The following is a 24840-nucleotide window of genomic DNA, read 5'->3' on the forward strand; positions in this document are numbered from 1 at the left end:
CGCGCGGGAACCGGCGAGGCGCGCGCGAGCGGCGGCGGGAACGAGAGCGGAGGCCGGGCCGCTGCGGTGCGAGGGAGGCCGCGCCCGTCCGCCCCCGGGCAGCCCCGCCATGGAGGCCCCGGCCGGCCCGAGGCAGCCGCCGCCTGCGGCCAAAAGCAGGAACCTGCCCTGGTAGGCGCCGCGGCGGGGCGGGGCGGGGCGGCCTTGGGCACTGCCGGAGAGCGGGGCCGGGGAGCCCGGGGAGGTGCGGGCCGGGGAGCCCGGGGAGGTGCGGGCCGGGGAGCGGGGCCGGGGGAGCGGGGAGGTGCGGGCCCGGGGAGCGGGGAGGTGCGGGCCAGGGAACGGGGCCGGGGAGCGGGGAGGTGCGGGCCGGGGAGCGGGGCCGGGGAGCGGGGAGGTGCGGGCCGGGGAGCGGGGCCGGGGAGCGGGGAGGTGCGGGCCGGGGAGCGGGGCCGGGGAGCGGGGAGGTGCGGGCCCGGGGAGCGGGGAGGTGCGGGCCAGGGAACGGGGCCGGGGAGCGGGGAGGTGCGGGCCGGGGAGCGGGGCCGGGGAGCGGGGGCGAAGGGGGCGCCCGCAGGGAGCGCAGGCCCGGCTCCTCCTGGCTCCCCGCCTCCCTCTGGGCTCTGGGCCCCGGGCCGGGCCCGCCCGGCTCTCCGCCCTCCTGCCGCAGCCGCCCGGACCTCGCCCCGCCTCTGCTTTTCCTGCCCCGGTGCCCTCCCTGATGCCCGCCCGGCGGCAGCTTAAGCGCAGTCTGTCCCAAACAGAAGTCCCCCCGTCCTGCCCTCCCCAGGACAGCCCCGGGCACCACTGTGCCCCGGCCCCCCGGCTCTCATTCCAGGATCCTCCCCCTCTGGGCCCGGGGCCCGTGGCCCCGCACTCCCCAGGCCCGCCCGGCCCTGGCCCGGTCCTTGGTGTTTCTGGGCCGTCTCCTCCCGGCAGCGGCTCTGCTCTGTGTCGCCTCTGGTCCCGTTCACCTTGGCGACAAGGTGTCCTTCATCTGCTGCCGGCCCTCTGCTGCAGACCCTCCTCAGCCTGCCAGCCCCCTCTGCCTTCCCAGTCTCCTTTTTAGCTGTGCTTTCCTGGACCTAACATACTCTGAGATCCAGTGGCACTGAGCATCTTACCATTCCTCACACAAAGACACTCCCGTTTCTCAACTGGGCATCTCCCTTTTCCATAAAAAAGTTATTCTGGGGCAGCTAGGTGGCATAATGGATAGAACACTGGCCCTGGAATCAGGAGTACCTGGGTACACATCCAGCCTCAGACACTTCATAATGACCTAACTGTGTGTCCCTTGGGCAAGTCACTTAACCCCATTTGCCTTGCAAAAAAAAGCTAAAAAAATAAAAAAGTTACTCCAAATCTTCTTTTTTTAAAAAGAGAAAATTGAAAATCAAGATTCTGAAATTCATCCCACATCCAAATGATAACTTCCATCAGTGTTGGAAGGTCTGCTGAAAGACAGACATACTAATACACTGCAATAGAGCTTTGAATTAGTCCAGCAATTTTAGGGGGGAAAAAAATGTTCATTTATACTAAAAAGTGATGTGAATGTCCAAACCCTGAGATCCTGCAGCTAAATCATGAACTGCTTTTGTTTTTGTCTTTACTTTCAGGTATAGTTACTTAATGCTTATTGGTTGATTGATAAAAACAATGTTAACAGAATCCACACCCCCATAAAAAAAACCCAACTATTATTTAGTTATACTGATGAAGTGTCAACCTGGAGAAGAGTTGGGAAAATATTTCACCCTCCCTTTGCAGAGGTGGAAGAGTGGGTCTGGAATAGTGTATGTACATGGTTACATATACATGATAAAGAATTCTGAACTTCCAATTTCAATCATAATCTCTCTCCCTGAGCATTGGACCTGCTAAGCCTCTTCTTCATACTTCCCACAACCTTCACAGACACTTACCCAAGTTCTCACTCAGTCCATGGCTCCGCCTTTAGTTAACCAGTTCAATCTGAAGCCTCCTGCTCTGGACTCTCTTTCACTCTTGTCCTATCAGAAGGCACCTGCCACGTGCCAGGAACTTTACGAATAACATGTCCTTTAATCATGAACAACCTGGGTAATCCAATCTGAGCAGGATCCTCCCTACTGCAATGAGGCCATCGTACTCCTAGATCCCCAGGTGATTCTCTTGTCACACTCTTCAGGGTGATTTTTGCAAACCTTTTCCATTCTCAAGCCTCCAATCCTACTTCCTCCCTCACCCCTCACATCTCCTACTTTACTAAAGGAATAGAAGTCATTTCCTGGAAGCTCCCTTTTCTTCACATCTTTAATGCCCTCCTTTTTCTCTTAACTCCCCTTTCCTTCCCTGCTCTCCATGAAAGGGGATGGGATGTACATAGAAGATTAGTGTCTGGTGTAGGGGCTTGCCAAGCCCTTTTTAGTTTGCTCATACACTTTTGGTGTCCACCCATCCCCACTCTTAGATGGTTCCAAGTAGCCATAGCATGCATATGGGCTACATTGCAGTACAACTGTCTCAATAAATGGGCTAAACCAGGGTGAGGACAATCATCTGACCCATTATTGACTTGGAGGATGTCTTCCCCAAACATGTGAAGGTGTTACCCAGCAGAATGGATAGATGAGAACATTTTGTTTTTGCTACTTTGAAAGTGGCTGAAATCAGGGGGACAGTTCAGTGGCAGTGGATAGAGCACTGGCCCTAGATTCAGGAGGACATGAGTTCAAATCCAGCCCTCAGATATTTAATAATTACCTAGCAGTGTGACCTCAGGTTAAGTCACTTAATCCCTTGCCTTTCGAAAACCAAAAGAGAAGAAAAAAGGAAGTGGCTGAATCAGTTGCTGTGGAGTGCTTAAAGCTTGGTCAGACATCAAAGAGGCCCAAGTCATCCACTGACCTCAGGCCATCGCCAGTCGTCCTGACTGTTGTCCTGCCACTGGACTTAGATGACTCTGGATGAGAGAATGAGGCCAACAACTCTGCTGCTCAGTCTCTCCTAAATCCAGTTCATGCATGAGTCAAGACATCCTCCTGTAATGGCATTGGTCCCCTTGGAAAACAAAGGACATTCAACAACAACATAAAAGAGCAACTGCTTACTCCTTGGACAACCCTTTCTACTTTGGGATGTATCTAGTTCTTCAGAGTCCTCTTGGAATCAAATTTCAGTTTTCCTTTCTTGCAGTTTTCCCCCACAGTTTTGACCTCTCCTCTGAGCCATTGCAATAGCCTCTTCATTGATCTTGTTTTTGATCTTCTTCCTGTAATCCATCCCTCACACAGCTGCCAAAATCATCTTCCTGAAGTAAAAATCTGATTGACTCACTGTCTGGCTCTTGTCTCCAGGGTAAAGTAATAACACTTAGCCTGGAATCTGAGGTTCCTCATGGTCTGACTCCATCCTGCCTTCGTACAGTCATTGCACATTACTCCACTTCACAAGAGTCCAGTCAACTCCATGTATTTGTAGTTTGCCAAACTTGGTTCTCTGTCTGTCTGTCCTTCCTGCGTACAATTCAATCCCTCCTCCCCTCTAGTTCTTGGCTTCTTATGAGGCCCTGCTCGGCTGCCTCCCACTTCAGGAAGCCCCACTTTCATGATCTCATTTAGTTCTCAGGCTGGTGTGTCCATAACCTTTCCCCTCCCACACGATGGTCCTTCTGACACGCAGTCACCATGTCCATCAGCTGCACAGTACATTGATCATAAGAACTTAAATGTTTGTGAAATTGAATTAAGTTTGGAAAATTTAGTAATTGTTCTTCATCAAGAAAAAGTCCATTTATCTAGAGCCAGAAGAGACCTCAAAAGCCCTTATTGGTACATAGGAGAAAATGAATCTTGAGAAGTTAAACCCAAGATCCCTTGCGTGATTGTGTGGGGTTTGGAATCCAGAATTAAGCTCTCTAAACCCCATTGACCCTGGCCATATTGTCTTTAGAAAAAAAACAGGTATCGGGGTGGCAAGGTGGCGCATTGGATAAAGTACTGGCCCTGGAGTCAGGAGTACCTACCTGGGTTCAAATCCGGTCTCAGACACTTAATAATTACCTAGCTGTGTGGTCTTCAGCAAGCCACTTAACCCCATTTGCCTTGCAAAAAAAAAAAAAAACCTAAAAAAACAGGTACAATGAAATTTAAATTTTTATATTTACTAAAGTCTTTTACTTATATTTAAATTGTAATACATTTATAAATAATTTGTGTGGGTTTTTATTTTGTATTTATATCATATTGTGTGTATAAGTATGTATATGTAAATTCTTTTTTTCAGGGTTGAAAAATATCGACCACAGACGCTGAATGACCTAATCTCTCACCAGGATATCCTTAGCACCAGTAAGTGCTAGTGTGTTTCAGAATCATAGATTTAGAGGTCATCAATAACACTTGTCCTCCTCTTTGAAGGACCCAAATGGCCAGCCATCTGTCTTTCCAATGGCAACGTGACAGTATTTTTAATGCCTTGTTATCCTAGAATGTGCATCTCTTGGTAATAGGCTTCATAAGGAGGAAAATGTACAAAGTTTGATGATCCCTCTCTTCTCCTTCTCCAGTCCAAAAATTTATCAGTGAAGATCGCCTGCCACACCTGCTTCTCTACGGTCCCCCCGGAACAGGGAAGACATCCACCATCCTGGCCTGTGCCAAACAACTCTACAAAGATAAAGAGTTTAGCTCTATGGTCCTGGAGGTGAGCCTGCTCATATTTCAGAGCTTAGCATTTACAGAATTCTTCCCAATCTTCTGTCATATGAGCCCATAACTCCAGGAGACAGGTGCTCCGACTATCATGATGCCTGTGTTACAGATGAGGTTGTTAGGGCTCAGAGAATTTAAATTGTTTGGTCACAAAGCCTAATAAGGGTCTTCAGTTGGCGTTTGAATCCAAGACTTTTTGAGTCTTCTAACAGTCTTTCATGAGACTATCAGTATGGCTATAGAATTAACCAGAATATTCAGTTTGTCTTCAATAACAAGCTCTTCTTTTTTCATTTTGCACTGAAAAGTAAACCACATGGACCCAAGTGGTAGCCTGAGATTAGATTAGTTAGAAATGAGGCATTTCTAAGTTTCCTTCTGACACTGAAATTACGTGGGTGTAGTAAGTCAGTACTAGTTAAGAGAGCCCTTCTCCAGAAGCTCCTGCTGGTGTTACTCAGGACTTTGCCATATGGTTTTGTCATCTTTTCCCTGAAGCCAATTAGAGCTTCTCAAGACTTTGACATTTGAATGTGCTATCACAGAAATGGGTTTCTATTATGTATGTTACATTTTATTATTTGGCCATTTAGAAATAGGATCGGTATTGCTATTGTTTTATTGCTGCCATTCTTTACATTTTAATATAGTAAAAATTCTTCAGCTAATGAACATATTCTCTATTACATCATTTGCTTGTTCCTGCATTGCTGTCCAGGATGACCAGACAACTAATTGTTCTTCAACTTATATGAGTATGCTTATCCTCCATATGAGAATGATAAGAAAGAAATATGGTAGATTTTCAGGGATAGTGGTCAGCAATTAGCAGGTGTGCTTGTTGATTTAGTCTTTTCTTTTTCTCAGTATTCTAGACTTGGAGAGTTTGGTCCTGTTGGATGAATTGAGGAGGGCTTTATTAATGACAAATGTATATAGTAGATCTGGTCCTCTATCCACCATGTGATTCTGATGGTCTCTTCTCCCTTTTAGCTCAATGCTTCTGATGACCGAGGAATAGATATTGTAAGGGGGCCAATCCTGAGCTTTGCCAGCACAAGGACAATATTTAAGTAAGAATGGTTGGGTACATTTTTTTCCCTGCAGATTTTAAACTAATTCATTGCTCCATTCTCACTTCTTTTACCATCTTATAAAGAAAGAATAGCTTAGTAAAATTTAGCCACATTTTTAAAAAATGATATCAAGGAGATTGGATGGTAGATAATAGATGTATACAGTTGAAAAGCATATTCCAAGGCAAATTTTACATAACATTTTAAAATACATTTCAGTCAAAGACTAAAATAACAAATTATTGAAGAAATAATCACCTATGTGCTATCACATGTAACCTATGCTTACATCAGGCTAGTTGCATCACCCTGAGATTTGTCATATAGTTGATTTTTTCCCTTAAATTAGAAGTGGGAAAGACTAGTTGAGCATGATGTTTGGAAAGGCATGGAAAAAAGAATTAAGGTCCTGAGTATGTATAGCTTGAAAAAGAAAGTCACCTTTAGGACAAGCACTCGAGCTATATAAAAGAAGGATGGTGGGACAAATGTAGAATATAAAAGAGTCGGGGGAGGTAGGGAGGAAGCACACATGGGGAACCTGGGCCCTGAGAAGCAGGAGCTTCTGGGCAGAGGACTTGGGGGGCTCCTGCAGATGCTGATTTTAAGAACCCTTCTTGCTAACACAGTGCCAATAGCAGTTGGTTCCTTGCTGCTCAAAGACAGAAGGTTCTGTGAGCGCCCTCCAGATGTCTTCACCCAAACGTGGGCCTCGTTTCCTGTCCTGGTTTTTGTTTAACTGATGTTGGGTGCTTTGGGTTATTTGAGTTTGGGGTGAGCTTTGGGTTATTTCCACTCATTCCTTAGAGTCCTTAGAGCTGGGTTTCACTGCATGGCCATGAGGTTGAAAGGAGATTGAAGAAATTCTTAAAAACTTTTTTTTTTAATAACCAGAAAAGGTTTTAAACTTGTGATATTGGATGAAGCAGATGCCATGACCCAGGATGCTCAGAATGCTTTGAGAAGAGGTGAGAGGAGTTGCATGCTCTCTTATTTATTTTGTTTTCCAACAACTAAATTCCTGGGGTTTTTTTTTAATGTGTTTTCCATTAATTGTATCCATACATCCACCTGTGGACTGAGAGTTCAGTAATTGTTGGCCCCACAGCAAGGTGCGTGGATCTATCTGCCAGATGTTTGTGTCAAATCCATACTTTTTTTTATTTATTTTCAGTAGCAGGGTGATGGTAGAGTTTGAAAAGAGTCCTCCCAAGGGCTGTGGTTGGAGCTTCCGCTGTATGGCCAGGCTTTGTCTCCTTCAGTCTCTTTATTGGGTTTGATCGCAGGGCTCTGACTTTGTACAAATTCCACAGCCCTTTGTCGCGGAGGGTGGATAAGCCTCCATTCCTGGACGATTAGCATGATCTTCCACTTCTGGAATTCTGAAGTACAAAACATTGACAGGGAATAATTCACAAGGTGATTGTGGGAACTCTTAGAAAACTTGAAATTCCTTCTTCACTGTCTGACGGACGCATACTTTAGCAAGAGGTGACCTCAACTGGCTCTTCACAAAGCTAATTAGCTGATTCCCTCCAAAGAGTATTATTATTATCATTATTATTACCATTATTATCATTATTATTATTATTGATCTGTCTCCCTTCTAAGACTGAAGAGTTGTCCTGTGAGAGACGTAATCTTTTCTGAAGTTTCCATGGGAGTGAGTGGGTTGTAATCCATGCTCTTGAAGAGGCAAATTCCTCTCGGTTTGCAATCTCCAGCCAGGGGGGGTTTTGGCAGCTCTTCTTTGGCATCTGGCTGAGGAGCAGACACCAAGGCCAGACCGTGAGGCACGTGAGCTGAGGATTGCGGGTTCCTGAATGTCCATCATCTCTTCTGAGAGCCCCCAACTGAGCCGTCTCACTGTGCAATCCGCTGGCTCTCTTCTCTAATCTCTCAGTTGGAATTTTGGTTGGGCAGTGGGGCTGCATTATCACAACCACAGAAATAGCAACAGGGATGAGTTTATCAGGTTTCGTGTTTGGGAAGAGTCACCAAGCATTCATTAAATATCTGCTGAGGGATCGGCAGAGGGCTCAACCCCAGCAATCTAAAGACTGATGGAGAACAGTCTCTCGTCTCAGGGATCTCCTCATCTGCTGTTGGAGGAGGTTGACAAAATGAGAGCCAGAGTCGTGGTTGACCATACAGGTCAACCGGCTCTGAGCCCACTCTCCCTCCTCAGCTCTGCCTTCTTGCATCCCACTGCATAATGCGATGCATCCTCCTGATCTGTTTGCATCCCTGTTCTCTTTCCTCCTTTGGACCTTCCCCATGCCACATAATTAGAATATTAATCCTGAGATCTCCCTCTATTCACAAATCATCCCATCCTGAGATCTGATAAGAAGTTCATTTAAGTTTTTAACCTCTTTCCAGTGATTGAGAAGTTCACAGAGAACACCAGGTTTTGCCTCATCTGTAATTACCTGTCAAAGATCATCCCCGCCCTACAGTCTCGATGTACACGATTCCGATTTGGCCCTTTGACTCCTGAGCTGATGGTTCCCCGCCTGGAGCATGTCATAGAAGAAGAGAAGTGAGTACGGGAGTGGGGGTGGGGGGGCTGGAGGGAAGTCAACAGAGTGCACCTGGCATGTCCTTCTGCTCTGACCTGCACTAGTTGAGTTCTTTCTCAGATACCCTTCTGATTTACTCCTGCTCTCCTTTTGACATAGGAGGCTACATAGGCTAGGTCTGTCTTTTCTGCTTCAGATTTCTCTAGATCCTCATGACTAAAAGAAGCTTCTGAGAGAGGGTAGAATTCTTTTGTTGTTGTTTGTTTTGACAAGGCAGTGGAATTAAATGACTTGTCCAAAGTCACACAGCTAGGTAGTTATTAAGTGTCTGAGGCCAGATTTGAACTCAGGTCCTCCTGACTCCAGGGCAGGTGCTCTATCCACAACACCATGGAGCTGCCCTGAGAGAGTAGAATTCTATGTAATGAAGAGCTGAGAAAGCCGTGTTCTTCTCAGGTCTGCCGCCTCAGCCAGGGCCTCAGATTCCTCATCTCAAATGAGATTGGATTTGAAAAGATTTAAAATCCCTTTTAGCTTGAGATCTGTGATGTTATCTTGTGTGAAGTCCATAATCTGACTGTCCTGTGCCCAAACGGATGTTCCAAGGGGGCTCTGCATCCTGAAGGAGGCCCAAGACCAGTCAAAGAGCACTGCTTGGGCAGACCTGGAGATCCTTCTCATTCGGATCCTAAAATCTGCCTTTCTCCCTTGGGGAGCATTTGCTATATTGTGGCAACTGCAAATTTCTGTTGCTTTTCTCGTAGGGTTGACATAAGTGAAGATGGAATGAAAGCACTCGTCACCCTGTCTAGTGGGGACATGCGAAGAGCCCTGAACATTTTGCAGGTATGGTCGGCCTCTGAGCTAGGTTCTAAATGTTGACTTGGGGTGAGTCCCCAGGGAGGAGAGAAGTAGCGACGGAGCTGACCCATGAGATCAGCCTTGACACCAGGGACCGGGCTCCTGACGACTGTGGGCTCCCTGAAGGATGAAGGGCCACTGGGAGACCAGGCCCCGACATCACATTGATTGTATGACTTGGACACTGCTGTGTCCCAGTAACCCCCACCCACCACCCCCATGTCTCCACCTGCCTGGTGAAAAATTTCCAGCAGAGCATCCCTTAGGCAGCTATCTCACTTGGTGCTGCCCCAACAATACTCGTCCTCTTCTCCTCCAAACCTGTTTGTTCTCCCACCCTGATTATTTCTGTTGGATTATACCAATATCAGGCAAGTTACTCAGTCTGAAACTAGTGACACTTTTGGCTCCTCCCTCCTCCTTGCACTTGGTTCAGAAGGCCTGTCCATTCTGCTTGAATAATCCCTTGCATCCATCCCCTCCTTTCTGCTCAAATGGCCCAGTTCAGGTCCACACAGCCTTGAACCTGCATCATTCTCAGAGCTTCCTAGCTAATCTCTGCCTCTACTCTTCTCTGAGTCACTCATTACCCAATTGCCAAAGTATTCTTCAGGTACAAATCTGACCAAGTCATTCAGAAACTCCTAGATTTAAAACTGGAAAGGACCTTAGAGGCTGTCTAAATTACTCATTTTGTAAATGAAAAATCTGAGACCCAGAGTGGTTAAGAATCTGGCCCAGGGGGGCGGCTAGGTGGTGCAGTGGATAAAGCACCGGCCCTGGAGTCAGGAGTACCTGGCTTCAAATCTGGTCTCAGACACTTAATAATTACCTAGCTGTGTGGCCTTGGGCAAGCCACTTAACCCCATTTGCCTTGCAAAAACCTTAAAAAAAAAAAAAAAAGAAGAAGAATCTGGCCCAGGTTCACATAGCATCCAAGACAGGATTTGAATCTGGGTCTTTCTGCCACTGTGTGCAGTATTCTATTCCCTACTCTATGTTGCCATTCATAGTACCTGTAGAAATTCTCAATGTGGAGTTCATACAGGTGAATAGTCTGTGAACTTGATTGAAAAAAAATTATTTATTTTCTCTAACCTCTAACAGAAAATTTAACATTTTCTTCAGTTAGGAATTTTTTCATGGCTGCCACAGCCATGGGGAGCCAAGTGGGCTCTCTGATTAGAAGAAATGAGTCCCATTCCCAGCATGGAAAATTCTCCTGTGGTGTCAGATCTTAGGAGGGAATGGAGCTTGTCCTTGGTGGGCCCTAGCTGTCTGGTCCCCCAGGCTTCCTCTTGACCTGTCCATTGTGTGATGCCCCCATCTTTTCCTCCTCCATGGCAGAGCACCAACATGGCATTTGGGAAGGTAACTGAGGAGACGGTGTATACCTGCACGGGACACCCGCTCAAGTCTGACATTGCCAACATTCTGGACTGGATGCTGAACCAGGACTTCACCACAGCCTACAGGAGTATCCTTTGCTGAGGGCACCCACGAGGCTCAAGAAGGACAATTGAGCTTTATCCTCCAGAACTCAAGCCCATGCAAAGTCCTTTGGGTTCACGGCCTCAGCTCTTCCCATTGCCGAGATGCGGCAATGTTCAAAGAGCACACGTGGAGCAGACGCAGTACTTCTCATTATCACCTAAAGCATCATTACCTAAAGAGTAGATGTGTATATTCTGAAATCTCTTCTATAATTTTGTTCTGGACAGCAAAGTGTGAAGGGAACTGTTCTTTTTTGGGAAGCTCATTAAGTGAAATGAAGGTGTTAAGAACAAATAGATGACCCCTCCTGCTTGAAAAGGTGGGGAATGGGGGACATAGCATGTCAGATTGGTTCATTTTTGCCTAGTTTTGCTGAACTTTTTTATTTGTTATAAAGGATTAATTTCTGGGAATGGGGAAGGATACATTCACAGATGTGGGTGATGTAAAAAAAGCATCATAAATTTGCTTTTTTAAATAGATCATAAAAGGGGTATGACTAGCAGTCTTGAAATAGAAGCCAACTAGAGGATCAAAAGCCCATTGTCAAGCTCAGGTGTGCAGTCTAGGTGTTTGGTTCCATCACCACAGTACATTAAAACTCATTTGCATGGTTTTGTTGTCGATCTTGTTCTATTTCCCTTGACCAGGTCTCCTTTCCAGATATCATGGAACTGAAAACCCTGAAGGGTTTGGCATTGCACGATATTCTTACAGAGATACACTTATTTGTACACCGAGGTAACTTGGGTTCTTTTCTTGCTTTTCTTGGAAACCATGTCATAATCCAAACAAGCTGGATCTTTATTGAGAAATGGAGGGAAATGTCAGTAGCACAACTGACACCAGAGCTGAGAGAGCAGTCTTCAGAATACAGTTCCTCCCTGTTAACGGGTTGTCCAAGATGGTGGGGGGAAGGAGAGCAGCAGGGTTCGTTTGTCCTACTGGGTGCTTGCCACCCCTGAATTCTTTCTAGAAACACATTCATCACAGAAGGAAAGATGGCATAGCATCCTCCTCTAACCAGAAACTCTTTAAGCAGCAGCATTTAATGGAAATTCCACAGTGATTGATGTAGAATTTCCCCTTTAGGTCAGTATTTCTGTAATTTGGTCTAAGGACAGGAAACTCAATACCAGAGACTATTTCCTTTTCCCTTACTGGAAATAACTGTTGGCAGAATGATGTGGCAAGCCAAGTCCATGAGCTATTGATTGAGTGTCCTTCAAGGCCTCTTCGCTGCTCAATACTATGGGACCTTATGCCAGAGTATGGTTTTCAGGACAGATGAACCCCTTTGAATGAACTTGTCTCCTATTTCCATCCACCTCCAAGGAATGCCCATTCATATAATGGCAGAAATTGTTCTGAAGGTGTAATCACATGTCATTCTTAGCTAGAAAACATTCTTGGCCAAACCTAGAGTTTTCTTGTGGGTTTTGGTCTAGGAATTGTTTTCCTTTGTGCCGATTAAAAAACAAATAATCTAGGCCGGTGAAAAGAACTTGCTTAGCTTATCTGGGGACCAAATTGCATCCTTATTTGTGGGATATCCAGAGTAGCATCAAATCTAATCAAAGATGCTCACCTACAACTAATTTCTTATCTTTTAATGGGAGACTCCATTTCATTCAACTTCAGCCGCTATTAAAATGTACAGACTACTTTCTAAGTCTCAACTTTTTCCCCATCTGTATTGGGATTCTTGTTGTATTTAAAACTGATCAATTTTGATTTGGACAGGAAAGCCTAATGGAAAAAAAACCAGCATTAATCCCATGGAATTTCCATTTTTTGTATTTCACTCATGCAAGGTTGTGGTATTGCTTGGATTGATGTTTTCTGGCTTGCCATTATTGACAATCAAAGCAGCAGAGAATCTGATAGCTGGAAAAGGGACTTCAGTGGTCATCTAGACCAGTAGTATCACACTCAATTAAAAATGGGACCAATAAAGTATAAAGAATTGATTTAGGAAAAACAGGTTAGCGTTATCTTTGTTCTACTGTATATTATGAAATATTTAACAATTACATTTTAATCTGATTTAAGGCCAGCATCTGTTTGACCTAATGGATACCAAAACAGCTTTCTAAAAATGAGAATAAAGGTCTCTTTAGAACAGTACGATTTTATCACATTATTAGGATGTCCTGGCAGTCTTTTGTGCTTTGAGGATTCTATTAGCTTACTATGAGGACTTTGAAGTGAAGCTATATGTGTTTGCGTGACTATCCAGTAAGAGTAACCAGGTTGTAATTCTAGTTTCATTTAGATGAATTGAGTGTAAGGTGTCTATGTTTTTTTAAAACCAAATCTAAATATTGATCAGAAATAAATATTTCATATAGCATCTTCTGGAAAGTACAGCAGCCAGAGTGTGGAATAGCTCACTCCTTTGTTTTGATGTTTCTTTTTCCATTCAGTTGACTTTCCACCTCCAGTTCGAATACATTTGCTGATCAAAATGGCAGACATTGAGTAAGTATCCAAATAACCCACCTAATATTTTACATTCTTACAGCTTTTTATGTATGACTTGGGATTTTTTTTCCCTCTGAACTTCTAAAACTCCTTTACACCTGCTCTTATTATTTTAACCTTTCTCTAGTTATTTTTTTTTTTAGGTTTTTTGTAAGGCAAATGAGGTTAAGTGGCTTGCCCAAGGCCACACAGGCTAGGTCATTATTAAGTGTCTGAGGCCGGATTTGAACCCAGGTACTCCTGACTCCAGGGCTGGTGCTTTATCCACTACGCCACCTAGCTGCCCCCTTTCTCTAGTTATTCTGACTGTAGTTGAATGAGAAATAGATTTAAGGATCTAAGTGGCCCATTTAAAGATCACATGAATTGTAGGAATGGCAGGTGAAAATAAGTTAGGCAATGGTACATCTCCTTAGTCCTCAAGGAGGTTGGCTCACATTTTTTCTGAAAATGTGTTTGATGTTTTAGAGATCTACTTCAGAGGAAAATTTGTGATGGACCTCAGAAGTAGGCAAAACTACTTCAAAGGACTATTGAATTCAATTATTGAATATTGAACTCAAAGGCTATTTAAATAACAATTTACTCAACAGTGTTTCTTGGTAGGATAAAAGGAAATAGAAGCTTCTTTTAGCCACCAGCTCCAACAGATAGATCCAGGGCCAGTCATTCTGATTGATACTTGATCACTGGACCCAGATGGCCCTGGAGGGAAAAAATGAGGCCGGTGACTTAGCACAGCCCCGCCCCCCATCCCATTCGTGTGTTTGTCATAGTGTCACCTCCCTGATGTTGTGGTCTTCTTTGAGATCAAAGGACAAAAACCACCACCAACATATTATTAGCCTTTAAAGGCAGGTAGACAGGGCTTACATAAACAAACGCCAGGGAGAGCTAATCTGATTTACTAGGGATTGATAAATTATTCTTTAAACATTACTTCTCAGGTCATTTTGCCTATACTATAGGGTGAATGTTGGTTTTTACATACTAGTCAGCATCACTAAACTATATACTGTTTCCTTGACCAATGTTCCCATTTGAAATTCCTGGTTCTATACTAAATACATCAGATAACCAAAATGCTTTTGTGCATGGAAAGTGGAGACCAGTACTTTGTTTTGAAAATATGCAGATTATCTTTTTTATAATTTAGTGAGGAACAGCTAAAAAGTTGAATTCAGACAGTTGTTATTTCAAACTCAAATTGGTTGGAGAGTTTTGTTTCACTCTGCTCTATGGCTTATATAACAGATATTTCATTACATTATCTTGGGGCGGGGGAATGAAGCTTCTAGGCCACAAGTATAATTTTTGTACAAAGAACTTTTCCTTGCTTCCCTTTGCCCCCAACTGTCAAGATCTCTGATGGGGCTCTGATTTGATTTTAATTTGTTGTAGACACAGACTTGCTGTTGGCACAAATGAGAAGATTCAGCTAAGCTCCCTCATTGCTGCTTTTCAAGTCACCAGAGATTTAATTGTAGCAGAAGCCTGAGCAACAACAGTTTCTGAGCCCCCCAGCAATGATTAGGAAACAAAAGCCTGATTCTTGGGGTGAAGTAGTGGCTCCAGTGGAGGCGGTGTCTTTTCCCACTTGGGTAATAAGGAATTCAAGGTCATTCAGGTGCTACATTTGCTGCACTGTTTGGAATGGGATTAGCAAAGTCTATTTCATGGTCTGTGTGGTATACCTGGTTTAGTGAAGGCCTCTGATTGAGGGAGAGCAGTTCCCAAGGGTGCCCCATCTAGAACTGCCCCAGAGAATGTTTGTATCTCAAATGTAATTTGTGATAATACTTATAATTTTATAACTTAATGTTATTGAATTTATGGCTGAAAATAAATTTTATGTGCTTTCTTGTAAGACTGATCTTTATTATATGACCAACAAAAGGACAGGCAACATCCTCCTTTTACTTTAAAAAAAATTTGACTTTTATTTCTCATCCTTGAATTGTAAAAGTCACAAGCAGCTTCCTAATTGTAGTGTAGAAAGGAAAAGATTTTAAAATACAGCTGGTCTTTAAATTATTCCCCACGATACCAGTGGCTGGATGAAGATCACTTGTGAATGAACGCAGGACACTTAAAATACTAGTCATTTAAGTTTTAGTCTTACGTGCTCACTGCTGTTTCGATTATAATTTTGCTGCTTTCACAATATCTCAGTAAGAAATTACTAAATTAAATGGCTCACTTGCTGAAAAAAATTCTGTGAATCTTCCTGTTCTCCTTAAGTCAATAGTGAATGTGGATTTGGGTCCTTATCATAAGGGTTTAGAATTTGGTGAGTTGCATTTTTTTCCCCCTTAAGCATAAACTGTTTAGGTGGAAAATGGAATCAATTTTTTGTTGGGGCCTCTCAAGATACATTCTTTGACATGAGGGCTCCCCACCTTACTGACTCCTTAGCAAGTGCCCACTACCTTGCTCTAGTGCCTCTTCCCATCTGAGGGTGACCGGTAACTGGGCAGACGCCAGAGCATGTCAAGGATGGAACTCCTCGGCCCTTGCATGAGGCTGCAGAAGATCAATGCAGCTCCCTGACAGACTGGAGCCTCTCGGGAGCTGATGGAAACACTCTGGCCTTTAGGTGCTGGGACAGAAAGCTCACTCCACCTGGTTAACAGCAACTTTTTCTCCCATGGTTCCCCACACAATCAAATCAAGCTGTGACTTCCTTCCATCTCTCAGCAGTCATGGTTTCCACATCACAAATCTGAAGAAGAAAAGCTCTCAGAGGAACTTCCCCTTTGGGAGAGGAGGAACCCGAAACTCCCAAGAGGGAAGGAAACCCAAGGCCACATGGACCACAGTGTCGAAGGCTGAAAATGATCCCAGGTCCCTTGACTTGAGTCTGTGTGCGCTCTCTTCCACACTAAGCAATAATGGTCCATCTCTGATGAAAAGGCTCTAAAGCTCCAAGGACCAGCATTCAACCAAATAATGGAGAAGAGGGGTGGCTCCAAAGAAAATAATGTTACTTTCTTAAAAATTGCAAATATCACATTTTAAAAGATCTTTGAGAAGTCTGAACCAAAGAATCGATTAGAGCATAAGCTCCCCAAGAGCAGGGGCTGCTTTTTGCCTCTTGGCCCATTGTAGCCTGGCACTTAATAAAAGTTTATTGACTGACTGAAAGAAAAACCTGAATCTTCAAGAGTTATTTTCATTTGGGAGGCAGGGTTGGAAAATGAGTTAAGCAGCAAAGATTGGTCTACATGTCTTACAAAAATATCAGTTGAAACCATGAAAAGCCAGACACCTCCACGCTGCTAGCAAGAGCCCTTGTAGAGCTGGTCTGGTTATGTTCGGGTTTTCATCTACCAGTGAAAAAAACAAAATTGTACCTTTTACACAACTTCTGCTCAGAAAGCACAAATAAATACGTTGTTAATGGCAAACCACTGAAGGCAGTAGCAACAAATCATGCAATTAGAAATGCACCCTGACTGCAGTCTTAGTTTCCTCCTGTGCATGCACACCACTCCTTTTAAAGCCAGTTCCAAGGTCTTCATCAGTCCACACCACACCCTGTGATTTAAATAGCCTCTTCAGTTTGCTAAACTCTGATGCTCACTCACACCCAAGGATACCCCCCACCCCCCCACCCCAATTAAAGCTCTGTCTTGTTTGTCAGAGTCAAAAGCAGAGGAAAAACAATGACAAACTTGACTTTATAAATTAAAAAGTATTTGCACTTGGCTAAACAAAGGCATGGTCCCTGATACTCTGAACCAAGAGCAAGAGAACAATTTAAATGTTTAGCTACCACTGCTTTTAAGGACGACTACATTGAGACAAATGTTGGGCAGAAGTCAGATTTCCCTGTGAGGGAGATGATGCTTCTTTCCTTTACCACTAATAGGGAGCTCAAGGCCCAGTTACTTTTATAAGCAAAACAACATTATTAACTGCACTTTGAATCAAGACACCAAGAGAATTAAACTGTGCTGTTAACAAGTGGACAATTTAAACTAAGGCTCTGTAGCCATGGAAATGGAACTACCTCCTTTCTTCCTGGATTTTGAACATTAAAGATAAAAAAAGTCAATGACCAGTCAGTCCACCAGGTTTTTTTTCCCTGCTACAGTCTATTAATTGCATGTTTAAATTCCAAACCAATTCTGTTTCAAAGAGGAATCAGTTTATAAGCCCATCTTGTTTCCACTCAATGACTTCAGCTCTACCTTTGCCAGAAAAGTTAATCCTGTTATTAGGAGAAAATAGAACTCCATGTTCTTGATTTGTCTTTTGAGCAAACCCATGCTGCACACGTGGCTCAGAAGGTCCTGTAGGTGAGAAACTCTTTCATTTTCTTGGGTATTGGCAGTGCTAAGACTTGATAAGTTGTAAGGAAACTCCGAAGGGCTTTACGGCATAAGTGCTTCAGTGAAGATAGAACCCTGGGGGCTGTCCAGAACTGGACGTGGCCATCTCTCGTCCTGAAATGAAGCAGAAACCGAGGCATGGCTATTTTGAAGCTCTAAACATGAATATCTACTGCATATAAAAAAGGCAGATTCAACTGCCTGTTTGGAAACAGCATGCTGGTCAAATGCAAGGAGTTTCTGTTAGAATCTGCAAGATGGAGTCACCTTTGGTAATGTCCCAAGAACTATACATCTATCCATATAACCAGTCCCAAAGATCTGGGTTACTGATTCAGCAGTGATTGGGAAGCGATTGGGAACTGAACTAATGAGGTTACTTTGGCGAGACTCTTAATCCTAAGCAATTTTGATATAAATTCTGTCATTTTATAATACTGAGGCCTTTCAGTATGAGGACATAAATTGTCTATCACCACTATCACCTATACCACTTATGGTCTTCAGGGTAAAAAGTAAATTCACTAGGTAGTGTAACAGAAAAGCAAATATAATCTTAATATGGTGACATCTCACTCATTAAAATTAATTCAAGGGGCGGCTAGGTGGCGTAGTGGATAAAGCACTGGCCTTGGAGTCAGGAGTACCTGGGTTCAAATCCAGTCTCAGACACTTAATGACCTAGCTGTGTGGCCATGGGCAAGCCACTTAACCCCATTTGCCTTGCTAAAAAAAAATAATAATAAAAAAAAATTAATTCAAGAACCCATATAGATATACCCTCTAATGAGGCAGCTCACAACCCCTCTGGTACCTTCAAAGATGAGCCTTGAATTGCTGTGACTGAGAAAAAGACATCCCCTGGTGGCTGACCTGCTATGGATCATCCCCTCTCCCACCAAGTCAACAAGAAGCCCCCTACTCCCTTTCTATCATAAGCCTCAGAGTGACTTGGTGTGCTCTGCAGGAAAAGTTATTCCCTTTGTTCAAGTAAGAGATATACACACCCTGTGGCAATAATTCCACCATGTGGAAAAAATGTGCAGCAAAGACCATTGGTCATAGGAGCAAATGCAACTGGTGTTCTCAGTTCCAAAGCCCAGATCCTGAGCAGTCTAAATGAAAGAGAAATAGAAGGTTACTACTAAATGACGAAGTGAGATTGAACTGTCGACACAGAACTGAAGACAGTTGTGCAATGTCCCTGAGGAGATCTCCATGACACAATCCAATCCTGCTCTGAATCCCTCCACTACCTGTCATCAGCCACTGTAGCAAGGTATAAGCCTTCTGGAGAGAAGCGTACAGATCTCAGCGAGCTGGCGTGGACATCGCGGGTATAATCCAACTGAGAGTCCAGCACATGCCTGCAGAGAGGAAAAGAATCAGGATTCGCTTGGGTTGTGACCAAGCCTCCTCTTCACTTGCTCCCATCAAAGAGGCAAACCAAACGACAGACAGACACAGAAGAACCCTAACAAACTGACAACATCCCAACTGGAATGAATGTTTTGCTGAAGTCGTCATTTCCTTATGTATGTAAAGTGTCAAAGATCCTAATTCCACTGAATAACACTACACAACTATCCTTTCCCCCTGTGATGGTAATAATTAATAATACTAGGAATCGTATTCATTACATGAAATAGAAAAAAGTAAATCCTAAGTTTGTGGAAACAGCACAATTCATTTTGGAAAAACCCTAGTTTTATATTGGAAACCCCTTGCTTCATGAGCATTCTGATTAAATGAACATCTGTAAACTGTGCCATTTCAAGCCTCAAGGTGGGTCGGACACCAGGGCTGTCCTAGTCATACTTCTTCATGAACCTGTCTCTACCCAAAGTTTCTCTGGCCACTCCATCCCTGGCCTCAGACCACTCGGGTTGCGTGGAGGCTCCAGAGTGGCTCTCACATCCCACCACTGTAAAGTTGTGAGGAAGGGTTGGTCCTTACTCAAGCGTCCTCAGCTTCTCTCCAGTGTAGGGATCCCACATGATGACACTGGTGTCATAGGAAGCTGTGACAAGCAGTGCAGAGTCAGGTGAGAAGTCACAAGAAACCACACTGCTCTGATGGCCCTCGAGCTTCCTAATTAAGGTGTAGGAGCGCATGCTCCAGAGGAGAACCTAAGAAAAAGAGCATTATTCAGCTGGTGAGGAAGGGGACAGGGTTTTCACAGAATAGACAGCCACTCCCCATCACCCTCCCTTGCTGCCTAGAGCCTTGGGCTCAGAAAGGAATCAAAGAGATGGTTTTGAATCCCTGGGACCCCCACCCATACAGTTTACATCCTTTCTCCCACATGGTCAAAAGGTCCACCAGCAGCCCTGGCACCCAGAAAAGCCAAGCCTGACTCCATGAACAGCTGTTCATGGCCCATGGGGCATGCTCTGTATGCACCCTTGTGGGTCGGCTTCAGAAAAGCCAAGTGATTGGCCAACATGGCTCTGACCTTCCCCAAGCCAGCTATATGTGTACGACACAAGACTCCATATAAATGAAGCATTAAGACAAAAACAAACTACTCCCAAACCCAAACCTGATTTTCCGGGTCTCCCATCACTGACTGGCTTCTGTGAAGTTTCAGAGCCAAGCTGAAAGAGCACTCCATTACTTTATCATGTAAAACATTCATTAGAGTCTTTTTGGACCTGGATCCCATTAACTGACTGTAATCACATCAAATGAAATGGAAAAGATGGGCTCACATCCATGTCTTCACTTTCCACTTTGGACCCCTAAGCAAACATTTCAGAGAGCTCACCTTTTTAAAAATGCCAAACAAAGAGCTCTACTTTGGGGAAAGGCTGGGTTTCAATCCCTTCACCTGACACCAGGTGCCTCCTCTGTGCAGGGACTCCCCATTCACAGCCTCTGGGGAACACTGCAGAATTTGGCCAGGAGGCTGTCCAGGCAGAGGTCAGCAAGCAGTCCACCAAAACCTGCTGTCCTAACTGGGTCTTTCATGACCCCGGTTGGTCTATTCCCTAGCCCACAAAGGGGCAGCTGCAGACCCCTCCTCGAGCTGAGCTCCGGCAGAGGGGGGGACAGCTCCTTCCCCCGGTGACTTACAGACTTCTCTCCTGCTGCAGAACAGAGCATGCTGCAGTCTGGGGAGATGGAACAGCAATAGACCCACTGCAGATGGCCAGACAGCACCTGGATCTGTTTGCCTGTCAGAGAAAGAGAAGCATCAGTGACTCCGCTGTTGGGGACCAGGGCACCTGGCCTCCAGGCCTCCAGGCCTCCACTGTCTGAGCGTGAGAGTCTTAATGCTGTTAAATCTGATCACACATTTAGTTAAGTCACCAGAAGACATTAAAGTAGGCCAAATGCTCCCAGAGGGAATCATGATAGTGTTTTACAGAGAGGTTAGAGTAGAGTACATTTTTCTTGTCCATCTCTCTCTTCCAAAAGTAATCTCCAATGAGTGCCCTGTTTGGAACTGTTTCTTTAGTCCTCACTTCTCCAAGCCCTTGATGAAGGGGTTTCTTACAACTAAAACTCAATTTTAAATCCCCCAAATTCTAAATGTTTCATTTTTCACTGATAAATAATAACACAGCTTTTAGCAGAATTATGAAAAACTTGTTATAATTTATGTATGGTCATAACCTATTTTAACCTTCAAGTTATCCACTCTTCAGAAAAGATGCCTTGGATGAATGTGCTTATGCAGCTTCTTGCAGAGGAGAGATAAAGGAGATTGTATAACTGGAGAAGAATCACTGAAATCACTACATTGTTCCAAAGAAAAGCATCAATTCAAGACTCTTCCCCCAATTCCCCTAGAGGCCCTTGACCGATCTGTTCTCCCCTTGCCTCTTATAGCCCTGCTTGCCCTCCAGCTGCCAAGCATCCCCCAAAGGTCTCCCTTCCTCCATCCCACTCATCACTTGCTCTTTCTGCAAACAGTTCAAAAACTCTGGAAACTTTCCCAAACTACTCAGATAAAAACAACTGCTGTCCTAGCCCTGACAGACCCCCACAGTCTGGGGCCCATGGGTCACATATCTGCTCATGCTGCCTGTATGGTTCTGACCATTGGCATCGCAATCCTCCCCCAAGTCCAGCTTCCTCATTTGTAAAACAAAAGGATTGTATCCAGTGATTCCTAAGCAACCTTCCAGCTTCAAGACTGTTCCTCAACATCCACTTTACTCCCAAAATACCACTTTATATTTAGGTACTTAGAATTCTGTACCCCAGCTCAGAACACTAAATTTATTCTTGGTGTGTATAGAATGCCATCCAATCTGAGAACACATTTGGAGCTTTTATTCTATCTGAAAAAAAGCCTCACACAGGATCTCCATAAATGTCCCGGGACACTTTAAAACTTAAATTACTAAAGTTGTATGATAGGAATATACATAAATAGCATTTAAATAAAAATATATAGAAAACTTAGAACAACTACATCATACAAAAGTAAACAAAACAAAAAGCATTGTTTCCGATCCTTTTGAAATAAAAATGGCTGACAAGGTAAATTGGAAACAGGATTTTCTAAATGCAACACAAAAGAAAAAAAAACAATTTGCTCTTAAATGGCATTTAATCTGCATCTAAACAACTGATCACTGAAATTGTTCAAAGTTTAAAACTGAATAAAGCCTTTCTCCCAAGGCCAAACATCAGTGTCTCATTTATTCCAGAGTTTACAACAGCTGCCTGCTTTCAATTATGAAGGACAGCAACTCCCACAGTGCTGAGCACAAGGCCACGGCACAGCAGTGGAGGGTTCTTCATAAAACCCCCACTGCCTTCCCTGCTTTTGTTTTAGAGGAACAGAACCCTTTCAGTGGTGCAGTGAAGACAGACAGTCATCTGGCCATAGGTAGAAGCCAGAGCCTGACTCCTGGACTCCTACCAGAAATATCTTGGGGCGGGGGTAGCTCCACTAAGCTCTCTGCTCCTCACAGTACCACCTCTTCCTTCCCCACCACTACTCCTCTAGAGAAGGAAAGGCCATGAAAATGTACGTTTTCATAAAGTCTGCCTTCCAGATAGGGACTTTTGGCTCTAGACGTAATTCTTAAAGAAGATGAAACCCTTTTTCCAAGAAAAATTATACCAAGATTCGAATGTTTCCCAAAGAGTTTATTTTAAACATCTATAATCTAATAAGAAACAAAAGGCTTGGATCCAACAAAGCCATTATTATCAAGGATCTGAAAGAGATTCAGATCCAGATAATATATTTTTCCATTTTGCAGATAGGAACATGACTGACATTTTCTTATGAACTCAGGTAGCTTTATCACATTCATACCATCTTTATTTAGGTCCCAGATTCGAAGAGTTTTATCTCTTGATGCAGAAACCAAAATCAAGTTTCCGTTGGGTGTGAAGCTCAGATCTCTCACCACATCCTGGTGGCCAGACAGATTCAAAAGCAGTCGCCCTAAGGACAGAAATGTGTATTTAGTCCACTGTACTGTTTTGCTATAGGAGAGTAAGCAGCAGCCAGGGGCCCACTAGAAAGTGGTAAGCTACCTCCCCATGACCTCAGTCTCCCCATGGTTTCCCACCTACCTGTCTGTACCTCCCAAATTTTGATCTGCCCATCATTGAGTCCAGTAGCAAGAATAAGGCAAGAGAAATCCAGTGCTTGGGGGCAGACCCGTGCCCAGAGTTTTCTACTGGGTGGTGATGGCCATGGACTGAAGGCCAAACCCCAGACAATCTGACCACAGTCCAGCGTCTTTTCCTTGGGACTACCTCGCCCCTTGGAATCTGTTTTGCTGCTTCGGCTTTTAGGCTCAAACCCTCTGGGGATGCTGTAGGGAGAAGCAATTTCTTAATGATTCCTTTTGACATTAGAATTTCTAAATCTTTGAAGTTACAAGAGTACAAATGGGTTGGATGACCCTTTTCCTTCATTCTGAGAGTCTCACTGGTCTCTTCTCTTTCCTTTACTACTCCTGTGGAGTTGGGAGTGTGGAAAGGAAAAATGCAGTTCTCTTTTCCTAAGGAAAGGCTGGCTGAAAGAGACTCTGGGACTAGACATGAAGCTACTATACTCTAGAGGGAACAAGCTAGACCTAGTGAGCATTTGCAGAGGTAAACCCCTTGACTTGTTTTTAATATGTGGAAGTATTTCTTTTATTGTCTGATATATCATAACAAAAAAAATTAAGACTAAGTTTGTAATCTGACTTAGAAAGACCCAAGAAAATAAAATGCTGTCCTTGTTACTGTAGCAAAATATTATTTCCCCTCCTTTCTCCACCATGCCAAAAATGAATGGCTTTCACTTGACTTCCCTGATGGAATCTAACTAGGCCAATGAAGACTCTAGAGTCACAGAGATCACAGAATATTGTAGAAATAGAAAGGATTTCAGAGGTCAAATGACTTGCCCAAGATCACAATACTAGTCAGTGACAGAACCTGAACTCAGGCCTCCTATTTCCCAATCCAGTGTTCTTTTGGGTATCATCTACATAAAAGACCTAACAGGAAAAAACACAGGTTGTGTCAAACTGATTTCTACTGACCTTCCTTCCCCAAATCCAAGACCAGAGGCCTTCCTAAACCTCCCTCCAGCAGAGAGAATCCTCTCCACACTGCAATGAGTCCAAAGGTAGAGTTGGGTTGACTTGAGATCTATAGCCTCGGGACTTCAGATATGTCTCACTCCACAGCTATAACCCTGACCATCAGGAAGGACCCAAGACTTGTCACCTGCTTAGACATCTTTCTCCCTCTAATCAAGGACCCTCTGAACTTTCCCCCAGGGGAAGAATATTATGGAAAGAGATCTGGGATAAGGTTGACCAGGCTTGGGCATAGAGGTCAAGTCCAGTATTCCATAGACTACTGAACTGACCATCAGGCAAATCCAAGAAGAGGAAGGCTTAGGAACAGGGTTAGATCCAGAATAACACCATCTGTCCTCCCTCCATGCTCTCCAGCCAACCCTTCTATCTTTTGCTTAAAATAGATAATTCAATCCACACAGTGACTATTACTGTAAAGAGACCAACAATTCACTGTCCTAGGCTCTAAGAATTCAGAGTTAGAAGCTATGAAGGTAGACATATCTTTCTTTGGCCACTATACCATGGTCTTTCATTTACACCCCTTTGGGCAAAGCACCCAGGGGTAAGGGAATAAAAAAGAGGAAGATGAGAGAGAGGGAGGAAAGGAGGGAAAAAAGCAGCAAAGGAGGGAGGAAGGGAGGAAGGTCAATGTTAGGTCTGATTGACTCAGCATGAATATAAATAGTAATTGTTTCTGTTTTGGTCAGAAATCCTGAAGTATTTCCCTGATTGACTTTTTTTTACTTTAAGCCTTTTTTTTTTTAACTTCTTTGCCTCACTTCTTTCTTTCCTAGCCTTAATCACTGAATGGGCATTGCCTC

The 24840-nt window shown here is 44.0% G+C and overlaps 2 protein-coding genes across 2 annotated transcripts in view; one reads left to right on the forward strand and one right to left on the reverse strand.

Annotated features, from left to right (window-relative positions):
* On the forward strand, positions 1 to 15001 carry RFC5 (replication factor C subunit 5). The gene is made up of 11 exons (XM_074205933.1): positions 1 to 171; positions 4270 to 4334; positions 4553 to 4689; positions 5691 to 5770; positions 6668 to 6741; positions 8156 to 8315; positions 9060 to 9141; positions 10504 to 10633; positions 11314 to 11391; positions 13077 to 13131; positions 14536 to 15001. The coding sequence occupies exons 1-11, from the start codon at positions 110 to 112 to the stop codon at positions 14630 to 14632; spliced, it is 1020 nt and encodes a 339-aa protein (XP_074062034.1). The 5' UTR covers positions 1 to 109; the 3' UTR covers positions 14633 to 15001.
* WSB2 (WD repeat and SOCS box containing 2) overlaps positions 13892 to 24840 on the reverse strand; it is a 22385-nt gene continuing 11436 nt past the window's right edge. The window contains exons 3-9 of the mRNA XM_074205932.1: positions 23010 to 23254; positions 22747 to 22878; positions 20544 to 20644; positions 19425 to 19597; positions 18725 to 18835; positions 18476 to 18583; positions 13892 to 17582 (exon numbers count right to left, since the gene is read on the reverse strand). Of these exons, the coding sequence (XP_074062033.1) occupies positions 17420 to 17582; positions 18476 to 18583; positions 18725 to 18835; positions 19425 to 19597; positions 20544 to 20644; positions 22747 to 22878; positions 23010 to 23254 (1033 nt within the window). The 3' untranslated portion in view covers positions 13892 to 17419. The remainder of the gene's footprint in view (positions 17583 to 18475; positions 18584 to 18724; positions 18836 to 19424; positions 19598 to 20543; positions 20645 to 22746; positions 22879 to 23009; positions 23255 to 24840) is intronic.

The sequence above is a fragment of the Macrotis lagotis genome, chromosome X (genome assembly GCF_037893015.1).
Source record: "Macrotis lagotis isolate mMagLag1 chromosome X, bilby.v1.9.chrom.fasta, whole genome shotgun sequence".
Classification (NCBI taxonomy): Eukaryota; Metazoa; Chordata; class Mammalia; order Peramelemorphia; family Peramelidae; genus Macrotis; species Macrotis lagotis.

Bases quoted from the DNA above. Each gene is read 5' to 3' on its own strand.
- RFC5 (XM_074205933.1), top strand. From the start codon at position 110: ATGGAGGCCCCGGCCGGCCCGAGGCAGCCGCCGCCTGCGGCCAAAAGC. The intron at 6,742-8,155 runs GTGAGAGGAGTT...ACCTCTTTCCAG, and splicing joins TCAGAATGCTTTGAGAAGAG to TGATTGAGAAGTTCACAGAG. The intron at 9,142-10,503 runs GTATGGTCGGCC...CCTCCATGGCAG, and splicing joins GAGCCCTGAACATTTTGCAG to AGCACCAACATGGCATTTGG.